The 22705-nt window shown below is 36.8% G+C and overlaps 2 protein-coding genes across 13 annotated transcripts in view; one reads left to right on the top strand and one right to left on the bottom strand.

Annotated features, from left to right (window-relative positions):
• The window catches only part of Pkd2l2 (polycystin 2 like 2, transient receptor potential cation channel), a 56740-nt gene extending 47981 nt beyond the window's left edge, over window positions 1-8759 (top strand). The window contains exon 15 of the mRNA XM_023561615.2: window positions 8321-8759. The gene's annotated coding sequence lies outside the window, so the exon portion shown is untranslated. The remainder of the gene's footprint in view (window positions 1-8320) is intronic.
• Fam13b (family with sequence similarity 13 member B) overlaps window positions 1-22705 on the bottom strand; it is an 82310-nt gene that overhangs the window by 3499 nt on the left and 56106 nt on the right. For 4 of the 12 annotated variants that reach the window (XM_063245445.1, XM_005008007.4, XM_063245444.1 and 1 more), the window contains 12 exons: window positions 21753-21817; window positions 19015-19063; window positions 17014-17161; window positions 13747-13812; window positions 12048-12258; window positions 11352-11481; window positions 10605-10686; window positions 7037-7266; window positions 5325-5408; window positions 5015-5110; window positions 1555-1638; window positions 1281-1441 (listed from right to left, as the gene is read on the bottom strand). In XM_063245445.1, coding sequence (XP_063101515.1) covers window positions 1281-1441; window positions 1555-1638; window positions 5015-5110; window positions 5325-5408; window positions 7037-7266; window positions 10605-10686; window positions 11352-11481; window positions 12048-12258; window positions 13747-13812; window positions 17014-17161; window positions 19015-19063; window positions 21753-21817 — 1406 coding nt within the window. The remainder of the gene's footprint in view (window positions 1-1280; window positions 1442-1554; window positions 1639-5014; window positions 5111-5324; window positions 5409-7036; window positions 7267-10604; window positions 10687-11351; window positions 11482-12047; window positions 12259-13746; window positions 13813-17013; window positions 17162-19014; window positions 19064-21752; window positions 21818-22705) is intronic. The other 8 variants (XM_063245438.1, XM_013143473.3, XM_063245439.1 and 5 more) reach the window with 8 other exon arrangements.

The raw sequence follows: 22705 nt of genomic DNA, 5'->3' as shown, positions 1-22705 counted from the left end.
TATATTCTTAAGAGTAGTTCTAGTCCTGGCCCAAATTAAAATCAGTTGGGAAAAAGAAAAAAAAAAAAAAAACTTTTTAAAATCAACTCAGTTGAAAAGCTTTTAGAGCAAATCAGAGGCTAAGCTCTATCTTGAATCAAATCAGATTAGTTGATAGCCAAGCATGGTGGTGCATGCCTATAATACCAGCACTTGGGGGGGCTGGGGATTTAGCTCAGTGGCATAAACGCCTGCGTTGCAAGCAGGCAGTCGTGGATTCGATCCCCGGTACCAATAAAAAGGAAAAAGACAAAAAAAAAAAAAAAAAAAAAAACCAGTACTTGAGAGGCTGAGACAAGCGGATCATTGTGAATTCAAAACCAGCCTGGACTACAAAGTGAGCTCAAGGCCAGCCTGAACTGCAGAGTGAGTGAGACCCTGTCTCAAAAAAACAAAAACAAACCAGAATAGTTGAAAATACAGCTCAGCATCAGCTCTTTAAAAAAAAAAAATCTTGGCAGTGCACACTTGTAATTCCCGCACTCAGATCACTTTGAGTTCTAGGCTAGCCTGAACTACATAGTGAGACCCTGTCTCAAAAAAAAAAAAAAATTAGCTGGGGGTTGGTGGTGCACACCTGTAATCTCAGCATTCTGGGCAATTTAGTGAGACAGTCTCAAAAAAAAAAAAGTTACGGACACTGAGGCAGGATTGCCATGCATTCCAGCCTAGACTATATAGTGAGACCCTGTCCTTAAAAAAAAAAAAAAAATTTACACACATAAAAAAATTACACACATAAGAAGTAGGATAATGGGCCGGGTATTTAGCTCAGCAGCATAAGTGCCTGCCTTGCAAGTGTGCGGTCATGAGATCAATTCCCAATACCAAAAAAACCAGTAGGAAAGAGCCCTGGCTTCCATCCCCAGTACAGAGGGTGTCTTCCTACTTGATTACAAGTGTAGTCAGGGTTCAGAACCTCTGTCATAAATCACACAGTCTCTGGAAGAGGCTATGTACTCACTATGTACTACAAACACCTAAATAATTATATCTTATCATCAACACATCTACTTAGGTGTTTCCTATACTTTGTTATAAATACAATACAGGGTTTAAAAAAAATTTGAAACATATTCAATTAAGAAAATGAGAATGACAACATTTATAAATCACACTATAAGGGAATATCCCTTTGATTAATTTTTGATTCATCTCTCCAAGTACTCAATAATTTAACATAGATTTCTTGGCATATAAATTTTGTTGAATAGGCTAAAATCGCAAACCAGTATACATACATAGAAGCTGCTCGAGTACTTGACAATCGGAGATCCAGAGCCAGTTTCTGATTTTCTTCAATATCAGATTCTGAGTTTTCCAAAGAAGACTGTGCCTGTATAGCTGTTTTCAAGATATCATTTAATTCAGAGGATAAACTAATACCATCTTCTTCTTCTTCCTAAAAAAAATAACCGAACAGAAAATCAAACAGTCTTTACTTGCAACTTTTCCTTTAGGAAAAAGATCAGAGAATGAGAAAAAGATTAGAAAATGAGTTCTCTAAAGAATTACCTTGATTTCTTCAAAAAAATGTGCAGTTTCTCCTTCTATGATTGGCTGTAACATCTGACCTCTTCTTTTGGTGGAGGGAGATCCCTGTTAAAAATACATTTTACATTAAAGTATTTTCTGAAGTTCTATTTCTTTGTTATAGGGGAACATGATTTTCAAAATCATAAGCATATAGTTTTAATTATTTTAGAGTTTCTTAATAAATTTGTTTGCCTTATTTTTCTTACATTTATGTGTGAGTGATAAATAATTTGTGTCTAGAAAAGTCTAAAAGATAATGGAAGGAAAAGGAAGGAAGGGGAAATATAAAGAATTAAGATGGGTTAGGTACATGCACCAACTCCTCACAATGAAAGTAATCACTATGCACTACAAACACCTAAATAAAAGTTAAGTCTAAAACAACTCATTCAATGAACATTTTTAAAATTCTAAATAAGAAAGCATTACATGCAGTTTAATAGGAAGCATGTTTCTTTGAAAAAAAATTTGACAACGTTTCTGGTACAAGGACCCTTTTGTACATTTTTGTAAGAGTTTTAAAATGTAATTACTTGTTGTAAAATTCATCATTTAAAAAATGTACAATTCTGTCACCATATTCTAATTCTAGACCCAAGTGTCTGTGTCTGTCACCTGATGAATGGATAAAATATATTTCCATACACTGAAATACATTATTCAGCAATGAGTAATGAAGTATGGATATACGTATGCTAAGATGAATATGCCTAGAAAATACGTTAAGTGAAAGCAGCTAGACACAAAAGACTTCATAGTGTATATTTATATGAAATATTAAGAATAGGCAAATTCATTATGACAAACTAGATTAATGTTTACTGAGGGATGGAAGTGTTTTATTTTGTTGTTGTTTTTTTCCCTCCAGTTCTGGAGATTGAACTCACAGCTTTCACACTGAGCTATAGCCTCAGCTCCTTTTTAAATCTGTTTTTTTCCTGAGATGGGGTTTCACTAAGTTGCCCATGCTAAGCTCAATCTTATGATCCTCTTGCCCTCAGCCTCCCTTAAGTGCTGGGATTACAGATGTTCACTACCACACCCAGTACCATTCTTTTGCACTGGATAGCCAGGTATCCTGATACCATATGTTGAAAAATTGTTCTAGCCAAGCATAATGGTACATACCTATCATCTCAGCACTCAGAAGACTGAGGCAAAAGGATCACCACAAGTTCAAAGCCAACCTGGACTACATAAATAAGTTTAAGGCCACGCTGAGCTACATAGCAAGGCCTTGTCTCAAAAAAAACCCCAGGGGGCTGGGGATTTAGCTCAGCGGCATAAGCGCCTGCCTTGCAAGCAGGCAGTCGTGAATTCGATCCCCAGTACCGATAAAAAAAGGAAAAAGACAAAAAAAAAAAAAAAAAAAAACAACCCAAATAAAAAACTGTTCTTTGCTGCTGATTTTGTTTTAGCTTAACTTTTAGATTCCAAATTTAATTGTTATAATTGCTATATTTAACAGTCTACACAATACAGAAATGTTTCAATAGAGTCAGTTTTAAAGACTGGTTGGACATGGTAACACATGCCTGTAATCCTAGTACTTGAGACGCTGAGTTGTAGGGCTAGTCTGAACTGCATAACAACACCCTGTCTCAAAAAGACAAAAAAGGGGAGGGGAAAGGAGGTAGGCAGGCAGCAGACAGACATGAAGAATTCTAAAGTGGTTTTCCATAATTTCTAGGAGGCTAACCCCTTGGGGATCCCTCCTGTGTCAGGAACTATTCCTATTCCCCATTCCTTTTCTCCATTTTCCTACTTTTAAAAACAAAACTTCAAGGAATATTATGCTATTATGAAGTTAGGTAATGAAATATCAGTGATACTTAAAATGCCTTGCTATCAAAGGATAAAATCTATTATTAAACTTTCTTATGTGAAAATATATACTATACAGAACTCTTTGTCAAAAGAAAACTGTAAATAAAATTGTGAGAAGGCTTAACAGGAGTTCAAGGCCAGGCTGGAACAGCGTAAAGCAGAAGCAGGATGGTCACAAGGAGCTGGAGGTCAGCCTGGACTGTGTAGTGAATTTAAGGCCAGTCTAAAACTACACCACGAGATGGGGGCGGGGGGAGGGGGAGGCGTGAAGGGGAAGAGAGAGAAACTCCAGCAAAGCAAAAAGCCCTGATCAACTAAAAAAATGAGTTAACATGATACCTAATTAAAAAGTACTCTGGGCCAGGGATATAACTCAGCAACACAAATGCCTGCCTGGCAAGCACAAGGTCGTGAGTTCGATTCCCAATCCAAAAAAAAAAAAAAAAAAAAAGCTCTGAAGGTGAATGGAAGCCTAGTACTGAGTAATCAAGGCAAGGAAACCCACATCAAAATGTCTGAAAGCTGAAATAAACATAAGCTCTAGTGAATTACACTCTGGGAAATAATACAGAATTATACCCAGAAGAAATCTACTTATATATTAATGGTTAATTAGGAAATAGCACTTGATTTGTATGTAAGTATTGTGAGGTTTTTTTATTGTTGTTGTTTAAAACAACCTACAATCAAGGATGGTGTGGTAGTGCATGCCTGTAGTCCTAGAAATTCAAGGGGCTAAAGTGGTAGCACACAATTTAACACTAGCCTGGGCAACATAATGAAACCCCATCTCAAGAAAATGAATGAAATAAAAACAAAAACTAGGGCCAAAGATATGACTCAGTGGCATAAGCACCTACTTGGAAAGCGAAAGGTGCCGAGTTTAACTCCCAGTACCAAAAATAGTAGTGATAATAATAAAAAAAATTTTTATTTTAAAAGTTATTTTAATAGATTTTGTCCCACTAAAAAAGGTGTTCTGAGAAATCCAAATGCAACTGGATGATCACAATCATGATTTGCCATCACGTAACTGTGGTATTCTCAAAAGAGATGGAACTGAAATGGAAACAAACTAGGCAAAAAATGTGAAATATAAACTTTTCATTCTACTTCTATCACTTATAGAGTAGGCCACTTGAGCATAATTACCACCTGTACCATAATTTAATCCCCTGAGAAAAGAGACCATCATATTCTATCTCTTGTGCTTTTACTTGTCAGGATGTCATCATACAAACATATATAAAAATGCTTACCAAAGTATCTGAATATAATTGTAGGCAGTTCTTAATTTCTTTCTTTCCTTCTTTTCTGGACTTCTGAGTCAGGGTTTCACTACGCCGTTCAGACTTGCCTTGAACTCAAACTGTAGCCCAAATTGGCCTTGAACTCCTATTGATTCTCCTTCCTCAGCCTCCCAAGTACTGGGATTACTATGCCCTGTTCTTATTGTGCCCTTGTTCTTTTGAAATCAGCCTCAACTTGCCAATACCATTCTTTCTATCTTGGCTAAGTATTTCTCCAATATGCCACCAAAATATTTTTGGGGGGCTGGGACCAACTATATCTTGATAAAATGAACTAGAGAAACATTGCTTATTTTACTTACAAGGATAGGAGTGATGCTAGCTCTTGTCAGCATCTGTTTTACAAGCCTGTATCTATCATAGAGAGGTTTAACAATGTGCCTTTCTTCCCTTGTCACCTGAAGCCAAAGAAAAAGGGAAGTCACCTAGTCATCAGAAATCTAACATTAAGTAATATGACCCCCCAATTTAAAAGTTTACATATAATAAGTAGGTAATCTCTCAAATGTAGGAAACAATGTACAAAATAGCTCTGAAGAATACAGGCCATAAAAGTGGTTGATGCTCTTTTTAAGACAGAAAATCAAATCTTTTTAGCAAAACAAACATTACCGGCCTTCCATGTTGACTCTCATAATAAAGAAGACTTTTCTGGAGAGAAGTTTTCTCTTCCATCAAATGATCTTTCGTCATTTTCTAGAATTAGGGGGGGAAAACTGACATCATTATTCTTCTTCTCCTCCTTTAGTGTAACTATAGACCACTACCACCTCTAAGACTAAAAATGCATTCTTTATGGATTTGCAGGCAATATTTTTCAGTCTCCTACGGAATTTGGTCTTTTTTTTTTTTTTGGTACTGGGGATCAAACTCATGACCTCCCACTTGTCAAGCAGGAGCTTGTGCCACAGAACTAAACCCCCAGCCCAGAATTTGGTCATCTAATATGTAGGTGCCAACCCCCTTTGATGGCTTGATTTGTATTTTATTTGAGTAAGGTAGGAATACTGGCTTGGGTAAGTTACTTAACTTCCTCATGTTCAATAACCCTATGGGAATTACTTTATTCCACCTCAAATGGTTTGAATGATGACTAAGTTTTCATATATATATATCCATCCATGACTACCACCCAACACACAGTAAGCACATATAACTCTGTTATTTTACTTAAATGTTTCAGTCTGTACACACATACTCCACAGATATGCACAAGTTATAACCCAATACGTCTCCTAAGCTATTAAGGAAATTCTATGGCAATCGAATGGAAAGATCTGAGAAAAAGCTCAACAATGAAAGCTTAGTAATGTCAACTTGTGACTTTAGACTTCTCCATGACCTGGTTTCATCTGTGTAGGTATATTCTTTATACAGCAATATATGTATCATCTCTCTCAGAATTATAAATGATGCAATAGACAAAACTTTCAAATTTATTTGCCCACAGATCCTTTTCCTTTATGCCAACGTGATCACCTACTACCACCTCAATGAACCAACGTTCCACAGAATACCTTTCAGCTGTGTCAAAATTGTACTTGTTTTTAGGATTGATACTCTCTCATCTCTCACCAGAATGAAATTAGAGATTTAAAAAAAATTCACTGGACAGTATCTTCTTGTAACAAATATCACTTTATATATAGTGGGCCAACTCACCACTGCCTAAATAGAAGTTCATCTGAAACTGTTTACCTCCCCACTTCCTCAGTAAATCATGATTTGGATTGCCAAGTGCTTTGACTGGCAATGTCTTAGGCACAGGCTTTACTGAGTAATAGTTCTTCAAATAACTTGATTCATTGTCCTGTGGATAGTGCTTATTGTAGGATGGCACTTACCTAGTTGCATGAAGCCAACAAGCCCTATGTTTAATTCTCAGCACCACCAAGAAAATAAAAAATCCAAACAAAAATAGAACTCTACTTAACAACAGTTAGTGTTTTTTAATAGACACAATCATATCTATGCACATCGTAGGGTTGTTGAAAGACTGAGTTGCAGAATATATATAATGTAACCTGTCAATATCTGGCATAAGCTAAGCACTCAATACATATAACTACCAGATTTAAAATTTAGCAGTTTCAAACTCTTGACATGCTCATCTTGCCAACTGCCTCCTATGTAAAAGAACCAGTCAGGACCCTAGGTTTTGTTTCACTATGAATCAATGCCAGAAAGATTTGGTATGTATTTCCAGTGTGTTGAAAAAAGGCTTATTTCTGCATCTGCGAATTTGTCTCTATCCTACTACAGTTACTATTTGTTGTCAGGGATTCTAAAAGTTTACCTAGACAAAAGTCTTAGTCCAACATTACCTTGATATCTTCTGGAAGACATCTCTCAACACGTTTTTCCTTCAGTTTTTTCAGAATAAATTCAAGGGTTGCTTCTTTAGATGGTTTTTTCTCCTTCTGAACGGCTCTGGGTTCTTCCTCACTTGCTTCACCTTCATGGTCTAGAGAAGAGCCAAAACTTTTTGGAAGAGTGTTACTCCGTGGACGGGCCTGAGGTACAAACTCTCCATCAGAGCTTTTGGGTTTTGCGTCTAGATTTCAGAAAAAAAGAAGACTGATTAATAATAACAGTTTTAGCAAGTATATATTAACAATATCATAGGCTCAGATATTTTAAAGTCACATAAATCATTTAAATTATATATGCAACAAGAGAGCCATTCTATTCCATCAGTAATCACAGAATACCTACAAAGGAAGGCACTGATGAGCACTGGAGATACAGCCATAAACAATACATCTGTCCTGTTGTCATGCAGCATATATTCAGGGCAGGAAAATCAACAATCAAACAATCAGATAAAAAAAAATGAAATAATTTCAAATAATACCAAATGCTATAAAGATTCATTCTCCCTATGATGAATGTGATCATTATGTATACCAATAAACCTAAACAATTAAATAAATAGATTCATCCTGTCCATAACAGTATAGAGTCAAAGATACTCTGTGGGGAGTAACTTCACTAGACGGAATTGATGAGGACTTTTAGTGTCATTCCAGCTGAGGATAGAATAACAAGGAGCTGATCTAGTAATTTGATTTAGGGGGAAAGCATTCATCTCCAATTGAGGCAACAGCCCATGCAAAACCCTAAAGCTTTGTATAGCTGAGGAACGGAAATGAGAGACTATAAAGTATAGGTAAGGTGTGCAAGGCCTTGAAAACCTGGTAAAGAGTTTGGAAACTGCATTTGGAACTTAGGCAGCTGCACAAGAAAGCAATTTGCCTGCCCTCCTGATAAGCTCCCCTGATGCTGGCCAGGAGAAGAACCAGAAGCGGCCACCCAAGACCCAGCCATATTGGGATTTAGGCAGCTGCACAACAAAGTGATTTGCCTGCCCTCTTGTTAAGTACCCCTGGTGCTGGCTAGGGGAAGAACCAGTCAGCTGTTCCTGTCCCTACCCCACCCTGTCAGCAACTGGGCACAGAGTTCCTTAGCATCTCTTGGGAGAATGCAATATAGCAAATAAGGGTGATTTCCTTCTAATGTTCTGTTTCAAGGAAAAGGTTATTTTCACTGTTATGTTTTGTAATGATTGTTATGCTGTATTCAATATTCTCCTTCAATTGGTTTTACAGTGGTCTGTTATTGATTTCTCTACACCTAATTGACTGGACAAATACTGTGAAGATAACAAGATATACTATACTACCTATTTCTACTATCCCAGTATCCTGCTTTGAAGTTCTGTACCAGTGTCACTACATTGTCTTGAATGGCTTTGTTTCATCTTTTCTATTGAATTTTTACTACATTCTAAATAAAAATTAAAAAAAAAAAAAAACTGCCAGGCATAATCCCAACAGTAGGGAGGCTGAGAAAGGAAAATCTCCGAATTCGAGGCCATCCTGGTCAACAAAGTGAGTTCAAGCCCAGCCTGAACTACTAAGTGAGAACTTGTCTTTAAAAAAAGAAAAAAAAATTTTTTTCTATTAAAAAAAAAAGTTTGAAAAAAATAAAAAGCTTGGAAATTAGAGCCACTGTATTTCCTTTTGTGTGGTGGTCTGCTCTCACACTGCAACGGGTGCTTCTTTTCCTACTTTTATTTGGCTCAAACTTGCTATGCAGAGCCTGTTTTATTCCTACTTTTAATAAAACTGTGCTACCATGGAAAAAGAAAGTTTGGAAACTGGAAAGCTCACTGAAAGCCTTTCATAAGAGAGTAACACAATTCTTTAGGAGATAATTTAAGATGTGCGTGGTGGTGCATGCTTGCGGTGATCCTAGCACTTGGGAGGCTGAGGAAGAGGGCTGAGTAATGATTTCAAGTCCAGCCTGGCTACACAGTGAGTTTAAGACTGGCCTGAACTGCATAACAAGACCCTGTCGCAAAACATGTGAAAAAAAAGAACAAAGGGAGAGAATGAGGGAGAAAGAAAATCCTCAACTAGGACAGTAACAGTGGAAGAAAACTGGGAAATCATAAGGATAATGTTAGTCAATAACTTAATGCTGGAAATACATTTAAACAAGGAAATGCTTAACAAAATTGTAGGGGAAAATAATCTAAAAGAGGGGCAGGAGATTTAGCTCAGTAGCATAAGCACCTGCCCTGCAAGCATGAGGTCATGAGTTCAATCCCAGGTACCAAAAAAGAAAAAGAAAAGAAAAATCTTAAATTAAAAGAAATTCTCTTGATCTCAAGAATGCAAATTTTATAATGGAATATTTGAGTACGTGACACTGAAGAGATATTAAAAGTTCTATATAATAAATTCAAATGAATAAACCAAGTGGTGATCCAGATTATAAATGTATGCCTGCCACATGACTATTAAATTAATAATTGTCTAAGAACATATTCACTACATATCCTCAAAAATGCACTTTAGAAACTACTCCATTGGGCACTGAGCTGACATCCAGAAGTTCAATATCTAGTTTCTGATTCAAGAGTTAAAATTTAGTTTTGTAACAACAGACAATTCACTATGATTTTCTCCTCATCCCAACCCCACCCCATACCAGGCACAGGGCTTTACATGTGCTACATGCTATCTGGGTATCCTACACTGTGCTGTGCTCTCAGATCTGACTACATAACCTTAGCCTCGGATAAACTACTCATCGAAAATGCTAATGAAATATCTACTCCAAACCAAAATTACTTAGTATCTGGAGTATATTTCAGTCAACCTATATAGTATCAGTTTACCTAGGAATACAGATGATCCAGGGCACATTTCAAAATAGCTAAATAAAAACTACTGGGTGTGGTGGCACAAGCCTGTAATTCTAGCACTCAGGAGGCTGAGGCAGGAGGATTGCTGCGAGTTCAAGGCTACCCTGGGCTACAAAGAGGTCAAGGCCAGCCTGAACTACATAGTAAAACCTGTCCCAAAAAGACAGACAGACAGAAGAAAAAAAAAAGTATATCTGAAAAAAGTTTAGTACTATAAATTCCCCATTCTTAGTATGCAGGGTAGTCCTTAACTAGTAAAAGAGCAAAAGGAAATTTTTTTGTTGGCTTTTTAAGACGGTCTCACTATGGAGTTCAGGCTGTCTTTGGACTGCCTCAGCCCCAAGTGCTGCGATTATAGGCATGTGCACCATGCTCAGTCAAAAGGAAACTTTTTATTTTTGTCCAAAATACCCAGGATTTAAAATCAGTAGCAAAAAGTAGAATAAAACAAAACCTGCAACAATTTGTGAGTCAATAAAACTCTATTAATAATTTTTTTTTTTGTACCTAGAATTGAACTCACAACCTCATGCTTGCCAGGCAGGCACTATGCCACTAAGCTACATCCCTGGCCCAACTAATTTTTCTTAGTTATCAAAAATCGTAACTGTAACTCTCATACATTACAAAAAGAACATTTTAGAAACAAAAATACATTACAAAATGGCACTTTTTTATACCTTTGATTTGCTTCCGCAGTTTGGTAAGCTCTGTCATCCATTTTAACACCTTTGGGTTGGCTGCAATATCACTGTAGGAAGGCTAAACATGGAGCAAAATCAATGACATTTTTGGGGTAAGCAGTGGTTATGTTATGCCTTGATAGTACTTTATTCTCAAAGTATAGATTGTATTCAAACCTTGTTTTAAATAGGCAGAATATTAAGGAAAAGCTCTCTGAGGTAGGTCAGAAAACTAGCAAATTTAAACACGGGTCTTTTGTCTTCAAGTACAGCACTTTCTGTACCTCACATATTCGAAGTAAATGCATACTCTTTCTCTCTTATATTCCTTTCTCTTGCTCCTTCCCTATTCTCCTTGGTATTTGTGATCTTTGGTACAGTAGAGAAATAGCAATAATAGGATTTGTTAATGTACAGAATTTGCTTTAAAAATCTAACAGCTTTTTTATTTTTTTGGTACCAGGGCTCAAACTCACAACCTCACATTTGCCAGGCACTTATGCCACTGAGCTAAATCCCTGGCCTCTTAACAGCTATTTTGTCAATGTTCCAAAGACAAGAACACTGGTCTAGAAATCAAGGGCTAAGAAGGTACTTGCTCTTAGATCTATAGGATCATTCCTTCTCCAGGCCTCTCAGATTTGTTATTGTCTTAAAGAAAGAGCTCAACTAACATTCTCTGAAGACCTCCCTCCTAGTTCTACTATTAGATTTAGATTAATTTGGGCAAAGTTACAAATTTACCTTGCTATTCTTTTCCCTTTCAAACTGCTCCTCAAATTGTCTAATTCTTTTCTGAAGTTTCTTGACCAGCTGATAAGGTGTTCTGTCTTCTCTTTTTTCATCTTTAGTACTAAAGGATGATCTTCGAATCCTGAATTAAAATAACAGGCCAACAATATGTATTAAATTTTAAAGCATCAATAACATATCTCTTAGCCAGGCATGATGGTGCATACTTGCAATCTCAGTACTTGGGAGGCTGAGGCAGGAGGATTATCATGAGTTCAAGGCCAGCCCAGCCTATATAGTGAGTTCAAGGCTACCCTAAAGTACATAGCGAGACGCTGTCTCAAAAGAAGGAAAAACATGTCTCTCACTGTCCCAATAGAACACTATCACCAGTTAACTATAGTACCTTGAAAGTGAAGTTAAGGCTGTAAGACTGAAGTAAAAAAAAAAATTATGTTGCTATAGACTACAAAATTAACACTACTTATGTTTAAACTGCATAGAAAAATCAGAACTAATTTTAAGACCTGGATAATAATAGGAGTTATCTCTCTCTCTCTTTTTTTTTTTTTTTTTTGTCTTTTTCGTTTTTACCGGTACCCGGGATCGAACTCATGACTGCCTGCTTGCAAGGCAGGCACTTATGCGGCTGAGCTAAATCCCCAGCCCCAGGAGTTATCTCTTGATAAGGTCATAAAAGTCATATACCTAGCATAAGAAAGTGCTTTAGATGAGGAATTCAGTGTTTCTGGATCATGTAGGAAACGCTGGCTTTGCCCAAAATCTAAACTGCGATGTGATAATACTGGAGGACAGTCCTCTTCCAGGGGATGATGATTCATTCTTCCAGCTTGTGGAGACAGCTGAGCTTCTCCAGACTCAGAGTCTTCCTGCCAAGACTTAAATGCAGGAAATGGCTCTGTAAACAAACACACAGAATAGTACGATGGGTCTCTTAATCCTACATGGAAAAAAGGTCACAAAATATCAGCCATATGTTCTTTAAATCCTATCATAATGCAGTAGTTCATGTATTTGTCACATATTTTTTGATAGGCAAAAAAATACACTGGATCTTCATAATCGTCATAATGCTTACAATAATTTAAAATTATCCAAGCTTCTTTTCTTAGCCAGAGTTCTATTTTCATATAAGGAGCTATAACTTCAAATTTCTGAATCCAGTGGCAAAGCACAAAAAGACACTGTCAAGCTCATTAAAATTTAATTCTAAAGATGCCACTTAACCTAATTCTAACTTAATAGTCTAAAAATGTTACATAGAAAAGTTTCTTTCTTTCCGTCTTTCTTTTTCCATCTGTGTTAGGGTTCTCTACAGGAAAACTACTTTTCAAGTAGAAGTGTTTATTTAGAAAAAGTGAACACTCTACAGTCCTTAGTAATTTAACTGTGAAGTCAAATGCTTCCAAGTGAATAAATTTTCCTTCACTATTAAGTGGCTCTAGTTAAATGTGGATGCTCCTGCCCATGCTACACAGAAAAAAAAAGGAGCTCCCTGACTCCAGAAAAATTCCAGCATTTCAAAAGGAGGATCTAACAACTCCCTGTTAGGACTTGCCTCTCACATTAAATTGGTGGTTTATCTTCAGATACAAGATTCTCATGTGCAATACTTATTTTAATAATACAGCAATATAATTGACACAAACCTTAACAGCCCTAGTCTTAAGCACATTTATTCACCGAAGTCAGCTTTCAAATGAAACCACGCTAATGTAAATGATGTCATTGCACAAGAAAGATTTGATTACATACACAACATATACAGATCATACACACAATCCACAAATATACTCCAAATACATGATTAAGTATAACTGGAGTACAAGGAAGGAAGGGAAAAAACAAAAGAAAACCAAAAAACTTTCCTATCTATACCTTAGTTTATTTAGAATTAAAATTTAAAGCTTTGATGCTATTGCTATTAACAATAGCAAAAATGAAAAGATGGCTTGACAGTGTCAAAATTCCAAAGTGATTTTTTTCTTTTTCACACAATAGTTAACACTGCTGCTTTAGTAGTTTTTATGCATTAGTAACTTAAAGCATTACCTTCTTCAACAGTAAGGACAAAATTTAGTTTGTTTTTGAAGTTAATCTGATAACTAAAAATTAGGTACAAAGCGTGCAACCCCACTGTAAACCCAGCAATAAAGTGATTTCAAAGCAACCCTTGTACCTGCGTCCCAGCAAATAAATAATCAGTAATGAACATTTACAATAAACCTCCTGTTTTAAGAAATGAAAGAAATAACAAGAATTCTTTTTTCTGGGTATCATTTTCAACCCAAAGTTTTCCTACAATTTGGGGACAGCAGGAGAAGGGCTAATAAACAAAGTGAACCATAAAAAATAAGAAAACTAAACTATGGTGAACCATACTTACCCTCCCCATCTCTCTGCAGATGCATTGTTTTGAAATCAATGAGGGGAAAAGTGATAGGGCATGACGCTAATAAAATGGAAAAAAATGGCAAAAAATACTAAAGTGAACACACAGCACAGTCAGAACAAACCATACACATAACACAAAGCCAAAGATACCAAAAACATTTCCCTAAAACCAGTTAGACATTCTGCTCTAAAACTTTATTTAAGGAAATTAAACCGAAGTTTAACACAAAGATACATTTCCGTTTCAGCAAGACAAGCAAGAAAAAAGAAAACAGTACTGTTTTATTAAAACTCAAACATAAGAGTAGAGAAACGAAACTCTTAATGACATTCTACTTAAAGCTTTTAAGTGTAACATCTAACAGAAAAAAAGCTCACTGATATTCGGACTCTCAAAAGATACTACACAGTTTACAGGAGAGAATCTGAAGAAAAGATGGCTTCTACTTCTACTACCAAGACATTTTGAACAGCAGTTACAAATTTGCACTGGTGGTAGTCATGTGCTACTACTTGGTAACTATGTTCTGCCACTCACCCTTTGAAGAAAGTAAAAAAACAATACATACCAGGCAATAGTAAGGTGCTCCTTAATTCAGAGTCATCCCTACTACTAGGCATCATGTCAAACAAAATGTTTCTCAGCCTGGCATGGTGGTGCACACCTGAAATCCCAGCACATTGCAAGGCTGAGGCAGGAGGACTGAGTTTTCAATCCCAGCCTGATGAACTTAGCTACTGAATGGTTCTCAAAGTTTAAAAAAAAAAAAGAGCTGGGGATGTAGCTCAGTGTGAAGGTCCTGGATTCAATCCCCATTTCCACCAAAATATTTCATGAATAACGTAAATCTCTGATTCCAAAATATCCAAAGTTAAGTAATTTATTTTCTTAAAAGACTTTCTGAACTTAGACCATGCTGACACTTCATTATGGAATATCAACGTTCATATTGATGACAAAGTTGGAGGGAACAACATGGTCTACTGACAGCTACTGCCCTATGCACATATGGCCCATAGCTGGGAAAGTCACTCAGCTACCTACCACTCTTGCCTTTCTGAAAGTCACTGGGTCCTACCACTGCCCTGGAAAAGCGAGCAGGAGGATTTGTCATGAGTTCTGAGTCAGGTGGATAATATGGAGGCTCAGGGATTGAAAGAAAGTCTGGAATCAGTAGTCTACAAGTAACCTCCTTTTCCTACAACAAGGTATAGGGGTTAAATAAAAAGAAAAAAGCCCAGTGCTCACTCTGGGGGAGCATCCAGGAAGCTGAAGCTAGACAGACACTGCCAATCCCCTCAAACAACAGAAAACAATTGCTCTCTATTGTTAAAACTTATCAGACCCCCAGCCAAAGATACACTACTGTTTATCTGCATCTTCTATGTGTAAAGAACAGAAGTGCTTTATCAGCATAACAACTTCATCTTCCAAACTCTTTTCTGACATGGTACCAAGGGATGTTCTGTTAACCACTGCTATGTTCGTTAACCACTGCTCCTTTTCAATGATGCCTCAAAAAATAACTAAAAAGGTCATTTGGATTTCATTGTCACCAGTATGTTCACATATCCTCTAGCCCCAAGGAGCTTTTTCATAAATTCCAAATGTCTTGAATAACCAGATCAAAGCAAACAAAAGGTAACTTCCTAGCTTGACATGGTGGTACACATCTGTAATACCATTTACCTGGGAGGCTGAGGCAAGAGGATTTTAAGTCTAAGGCCAAACTGGAGAAGTTAGTAAGAGAAAAAGAAAAGAAAAGAAAGGGTGAGGGAAGGAGAGAAAACAAGAGAATGCAAAAGATAACAAAGATGGGAAGAAAAAGGGAGGGGAAAAGGAAAGAGAAAGAAGGGAAGGAGAGGTGAAGGGAAGAAAAATAAAGGAGAATGAAAAGGAAAAAAAAAAGAAAGACAACTCCCTAAGTCTGAGTTAAAGATACACAATATGCAAGTGGATGTGCTAATACCTGAACCTCAGAAAGGCAGGAAGAGGACAGCAATAAAGATTGGTACAAACATGACTTGGTTGGAGACATTTTATGCCTGGACCATAACACATTCATATTCCTATATTCTTGCTCTCAGACCAGTGAGTAGACTTATCAAAGAAGCCCATTACAATAGCTCTGCAATTCTTGCTGATGCCACAAGCCAGGGATCTACATCCAGGGGTACAGAAACATAACTTAAGATTCCTGAGTCATCTCATTTTTAATTTAGAGAAAGGTATATGATCCAGAAACTTTGGCTCCAAATTTGTTGTTAATTTGTCTCTTCCAATATTTTACTTTTCAATGTTTTACATTAAATTTTACAAAAATATAGCAAATTTTAAAGAATTTTACAGTCAGCATCCAAATTACTAATTACCTAAACTCTGCAAGTAATATTAACACTGCTTTATAAAATCTACTTCATTAACCACTTTTTTCTTCTTGATTTTAAAATGAACTGTAGATGTATTAATTTCTCATAAACAATTTCTCATAAGCACACAAGTCATTCATCTCTGGCTTTTCAGATTCTCTTAATGTAAAAAAGAAAACTTTATGAACAATAAAATGTAAAAATCTTAAGTGTACATTTGCCAAGTTATGAGAAATGCAAATACCCGGGGCTGGGGATTTAGCTCAGCGGCATAAGCGCCTGCCTTGCAAGCAGGCAGTTGTGAGTTCAATCCCCGGTAAAGACAAAAACAAAAAAATGCAAATTACCAATGTTGCTTGCTTGTTAAATTTAAACTTCTTTCTTTTGTAAAACTTGTTAGGGTCACTCCATCACACTTTTGCTTAGTCCAGAGACAAACGATATGATACAATCTATTTACAGGTGTCCTGGAAGATCACTTTTTTAAAGAAGTTTCCCTGCTATTTGTAAGAAAAGGTACTATACTACTAAAGCCCATCTGTTTAAACCAATTAAAATTCTCAAGCCCTAGCAGACTGGATTTTCAAAGACTGGCAGATAGCATCTGGCTTAACCATTAACAAAAGCCTATGTAAGACGTTTAATTCTAAATCTGTTTTCAAAGCTAATGGATCAGACAGGCAAGCTGAAGTTCATATGGGATAACTGCTCCCATAATCTTGTTAGTGTACCTGAGTAAAAACACTCATTCACTCACTCATATGAAAAGAAGAACGGAAGATTAAGACAAACATGGTTGTCCAAAAAAGGACAGAAGTCTTCTAACTTCTTTGGGAAGTTTCAGTTATAAGTAACAGCATCAGGGAAACGATGTGTGTGGTAAAATTACCTTCCCATTTATCACCATCAGAAGCATTCTTCAGATCTAAATGTGGGATTTGGATACATGCTGCTTCCCCTTGAACACCAACACTTTGACCTCCTGGCACTTCTGATCCAGTGTTGGCATTCAAGTCACGTATCTTGCTACTAGATTCCTGTATTTTAAAATAAAAAACATATTTCACAACCATGAAACTTTTTAGACCCAGCTTAAAGCCAATTTGTACATATCTTTGTTGATTTTGGGGTGATGATGGTACTGGAGATTGAACCCAAAGCCTTATACAAAATAGGCAAACACACTACTCCTAGACTACACCCCTAGTCTTTTTTTTTTTATTAGTGAAGGTTTGCAGTACAAAATGAATATATGCACTGTGGTAATTGCTATAGGTACATGACACATCTTAATTCTTTTTACATCCCTCTTCCCATCACTTGGTCCCCCCTAGACTGCCTGCCATCTCGATTCCCTTTCCATTTGCAAAAGATTTATCTCCCTGTTTCCTATTATGTCTTTTATTTTGTTCTTTTTATTTATACTTTGAGTTTCTCATGTAAGAGAAACCATATGATATTTAAGCCTATGCCTCTGATTTGTTTCACCTAACATTATTGATCTCAAGGTGCATCTATGTCCTACAAATAACTCTTAATTTCTTCTTTGTGGCACAGCAGAACTCCATTGTGTATCTATACCACATTTTATTTATCCATCATTTGTTGATGTGCATACAGGCTGCTTCCAAGATTTAGCAATTATGAGTTGTGCTGCTATAAACATGGGTATGTATGTATTACTGTAACACGTGTTTAACTTTTGCAAAGACACCTACAAGGGAAATAGCTGCATCAAATGGGTTTTCTACTTTTAGTTCCTTCAGTAATTTCCATACTGACTTCCATGGTAGATTACTAGTTTATATTCCCACCAACAAAATGGGAGAGGTTTTTTTGGTTTTTTTGCTGTAGCCTCACCAGCATTTGTCATTATTTGATTTCTTGATGACTGCCATTCTTTCTGGAGTAAGATGGAATTTCAGTGTTGTTTCAATTTGCATTTCTCTAATGCCCAGAGGTGCTGAACATTTATATGTTGGCCATTTTTGAGAAGTATCTATTCATTTCAGCTTCCCATTTTTTTGATTAGGTCTTTTATTTTGAGGGGGTCTAATTTTTTTGAGTTCTTTATATATTTAGAAATCAACCCTCTGATGTGGCTGACAAATATTTTTCCATTCTGTAGGTTGTCTTTATTCTGTTGGTTGTTTCCTTTGCTCAGCCATTTTTTAATTGTTTTAATTTAAGACAGGGCCATTCTAAATTGCCCAGGTTGGTCTAAACTTGCAATTCTTTTGCCTCAGCATATCAAGCAGCTGGGACTACAGCACGCACCACCACATCTGGCCCTGGTATAATTTTTATTAGTTTACTGTGCTTATATAACCAATTATCACACTCCCACCATCTGAACTATTTTTAAATATAAATCTGCAGGGTTTTTGCTTTGATTTTGTTTTCTGGCAACAGGGTCTCACTATATAGTCCAGGTTGGGCTCAAACTTGCAGCAATCCTCCTGCCTTAGCATTCAGAGTGCTGGAATCACAGGTATGTGCCACCATACCCGGCTTAACTTCCAAGTTTTTTTTTATTTTTGAGACAGGGCCTAGTTATGAAGTTTAGGCTAGCCTTCAGCTTCCTTTATAGCCCAGGTTGGTCTCAAACTCACAATGATCCTCCTTCCTCAGCCCGAGTGCTGGGTAAACCTGCAATTTTATAGTATGTGTTATTGAGCAACAAAGTTGAATCTCAGATTCATTAAATTATTTTCATGACCAAGAATTCTGTAACCAAAAATGACAAATTATGTTGCTTCTTAACAGTTGGTTAGAGTATTTATATTTACAGCTCCTTTAAACATATCTAATTCAAGAGTTAAAGGCCAGATACAATACTGATTTATAAACCTAACTTTTTTAAGAACCATAAAATGAAAATAGCTCTTACCAGACCCAAGTGCAACAATTTATCACTGTCAAATACCAAATATTCTTTCCTAAAAATACAAGTAAAGTTATTAGTGTATTGAAAATTAAAAAGCTACTATTATTACATATTTCTTTCCTAGATCACTCTCTTCCCCAACAAAGACAGCATTTAAAATGTGGAATGAAAAAACAACTGGGCTTATGCCCATTCTTTGGAGCCCTGTATCTGAAAATCACAATACTGAAAAGATCCACAGAATCACTTCAGATTTAGAAAAATTAAGCAATGCTCCCCACACCCAACACAAACCACCTCCGAAATAAGCTTCTATAAAATTAAAATCTACAACCTAAAAGTACAAATGCTTAATGGAAAAGATTTTATCAAATAAATATTTAGTTTTAACCCAGTCACTATTTCCCCCACTGAGACTTAAAGATTTTTTTTTAAAAAGTTGTACTTATATCTTTTATTTTATTTTTCTATGTCTTTTATTTTAAATCTGATTTACTGAAAGGTTATACTGTAATCAAAGATGAAGAGACTGAAAACGTACACTGTAGATACAATCTTTGGACATTGTATGCAAAGTGTTTAGTGCTCTACATGTGCCTAAGAAATCTTAGAAGTGTTACTAAAATTAAAATATTTAAAAAGGTATTCCTCCAGAAAAGTAAAGCCCTAGTATAGACAAGTGTTCAGTAAACTGTCATAAATGATCTCTACATATCTGACCAGTCACTACAGTGTCAGCTATTACATAGTAGGTTATAAATATGGCTATGTGGGAAAGTTCTTGTTCCCAAAGAAAGGTGTGGTAATTTAGAATAAATCTACCTCTTCTAACTGGCCATATAACAGTGCGAAACAAAAGAGAGAGCTTGATCCACCAATGGTAGGTCATCTCATATACATAATTACTGTGCTCTTGCTGCTGAACAGTTCCCTGACAAACTCAAGGCCTTTCTTTTGCTTGAGCTGGGAATAAATAAGATGAATAGATGCTACCTTAGCAGACTAAAAACCTAGTCAACTAAATTGAGAAACATGAGTCTTAAACATGCAAAATGCAATCCACTGACCAAGGAATTTTTTGGATCTAAAAATAAGTTTGCTAACCTATACACAAGTCGAAGAAGAAAGAGGTTTTTCCAAAAAGATTCAATCCTCACTAAATGGATCCTTATTGTTCTATTAAATCCAGATGTCATCATTCTGGGGATGCCTGTCAATGTTGTTTATCTTATATCTTCAGCCCATAGCTCCAAAACTCCCTGGGCTAGAAGAGGATCATTCCTACCTCCTGAAAGGAAGCACAAGGATCTGCTGTAAGCAGGAAATCTGTGGACCTTCAGAGTATGGGACACTCCAGAGACACGGCTCCAAAGAATTTACTTACCCTCAGACAACAGGCTTCCTACTCATTAGGAAGACAGACAATAGCAGTAATAGAGTTTATCCTATTAGTCAGTAGACTATCAGCAAATTAGTAATTTCAGATCTATCAATATTTACACCTGAGTCCACAATTACTAATGTATTTTCCAAATATCAATTCATCTTTCTTAAGTAAGCTGTAATACATTTTTTTTGGAGACAGAGTCTCATTATGTAGTACAGAATGGCCTCAAACTTGCAGGAATCCTTCTGCCTCAGTCTCCCAAGGGCTAGGATTACAGTCGTGCACCACTACACCCGTCTGTGATACACATCGTCTTTCAAACAATGCAAAAAATAACAAGACCCAAATCCTACCCAGTGAGTTACTCTAGGAAGCTTGTACTCAAAAAGATTCTACCTAGGCTGGGATTGGTGGCACACACCTGTAATCCCAGCACTTGGGGGATTTAGTTCCAAGCCAACCTGGGCTACATAAACAAGTTTACCCTATTATTGTGTATTGAGAGTATCCATGTAGTTGAAACTTCATTGCTGCACACATCTCTCCCCCTGTAACATAACTGGCCAAGCAGGTAAACAAATACTAACTGCATTAAGATTGTACTGGAACACATAAAGATTTTTTCAAAGAAGTAGAAAAAACAGGGCTGGGGATTTAGCTCAGCGGCATAAGTGCCTGCCTTGCAAGCAGGCAGTTGTGAGTTCGATCCCCAGTACCGGTAAAAATGAAAAAGACAAAAAAAAAAAAAAAGAAGTAGAAAAACATCCTATATAATAATCTTTTTTTTTCTGGGGGGGTGGTGGTGGTGGTTTGGTACAAGAGATTGAACCTAGGGCTTTTGCACTAAGCTACATTCCCCAGCCTTTTTAGTTTTTATTTTTGAGGTGGGGTCTCACTAAGTAGAGTCCAGGCTGGGCTAGAATTTGCACTGTTCTTGCCTTAGCTTCTCTGAAACTTGGGATTACTGTCATAGACCACCATGTCTGCCTTGTAATCTTTGGCTAGTTAGCCATAGTTCCAAGACTTCACTGGTAGGTATGCACAGAATATCAATAAATTTCTATCTGTTCTATAAATCAACTAAAATGTCTTAGGTGTCTCCAAGAAGGCTGTATTTTTCCCCCTCTGAATATTTTCCAAATTATAACTAATGTCTGTTTAAAGCTGTGAAACTGAGTATTTGTGGACTCAATAAGCTTCATGCCTTTCATTAAAGTAAAAAGCATGAAAAATTTTTTTAAATATTACCTAAACTATTGTTATAATGGACAGATTCATCTAAGAATTTCACCCCAGAATCTGTGAAAAGTTCCAGTTCTTAAAGTGATTTGTTAGCAACAAGAGCAATGCTTACCTCCCAAGACAGCTGTCACCAACGTCACCGTGGTCACTGCACGGCTCTAACAGTATACTTGCAGACTGGCAAAGAAAACATCACCACTGTTAATGGAGCCCCCAGCACTCACATGAAAGTTCCCAATCGAAATGGAAGGAGTAGACTACAGGTTGGCTGAACACATCTGTCTCTCATTTATAACAGCCTGTAGGAATTGGCATCTCTTTTCGTAGAGAATAACTTATCTTGGTTCAAAATGTGAATCATATTTAGTATTGCAGAGAGCCTCATTCTTTCTACTCTATTGGGTGACAGGTCCTGCCATTATCATCTTTCCTTATTAGAATTCTCTGCTTCAAAAATGATAGTATATATATACTGGGGATCAAACTCACGACCTCGTGCTTGCCAGGCAGGCGCTTATGCCACTGAGCTAAATTCCCAGTCGCCAAAAATGATATTCTTCTGAGCCCACTTACACACTGTAGCTTGCCGTGTTTCCTCTCAGCCCACACAAACAACCTGGTGACTTATCTACAGGAAAGAATAGTTTGGGAAGCTTCACCAGATTTCTTTCTTATGTACACTGTTTTCCACACAAGGGAATCCTTGTGACTCCCAGATGACAGCCATCTCCTTCCTCTTGGATGTCTACTAGTTTCCAAAATACTTCTGAACTCCTCTTTGGAAAAGAGGTAACTATATTCCAGGAGTTTCTCAGTGCTCACCATACATGAATAATTCTAACTTTTAGAGAGCACTATCAATGAAGGTGCCCTAAAGTGGATACATTTTAAGGAAAATTTACTCATAAACCCTGCAATTTTGGAATATTATCTCTTTGTTGGAGACAGGGTCTCATTAGGTAGTTTCGGCTTCCCAAGTGCTGGGACTACAGGCATGTGCCATCTTGCCCTGTCAGAAGTATTTTTAGAGGTTGGGGTTTTAGCTCAGCGGTGTTAAGTGCCTGT

This window comes from Cavia porcellus, unplaced genomic scaffold (genome assembly GCF_034190915.1).
Source record: "Cavia porcellus strain 051 isolate PalLab524CR breed Dunkin Hartley unplaced genomic scaffold, mCavPor4.1 scaffold_2, whole genome shotgun sequence".
Taxonomy (NCBI): domain Eukaryota; kingdom Metazoa; phylum Chordata; class Mammalia; order Rodentia; family Caviidae; genus Cavia; species Cavia porcellus.
The sequence above is the reverse complement of the archived record's forward strand: the minus strand, read 5'-3'. Positions and strand labels throughout refer to the sequence as shown.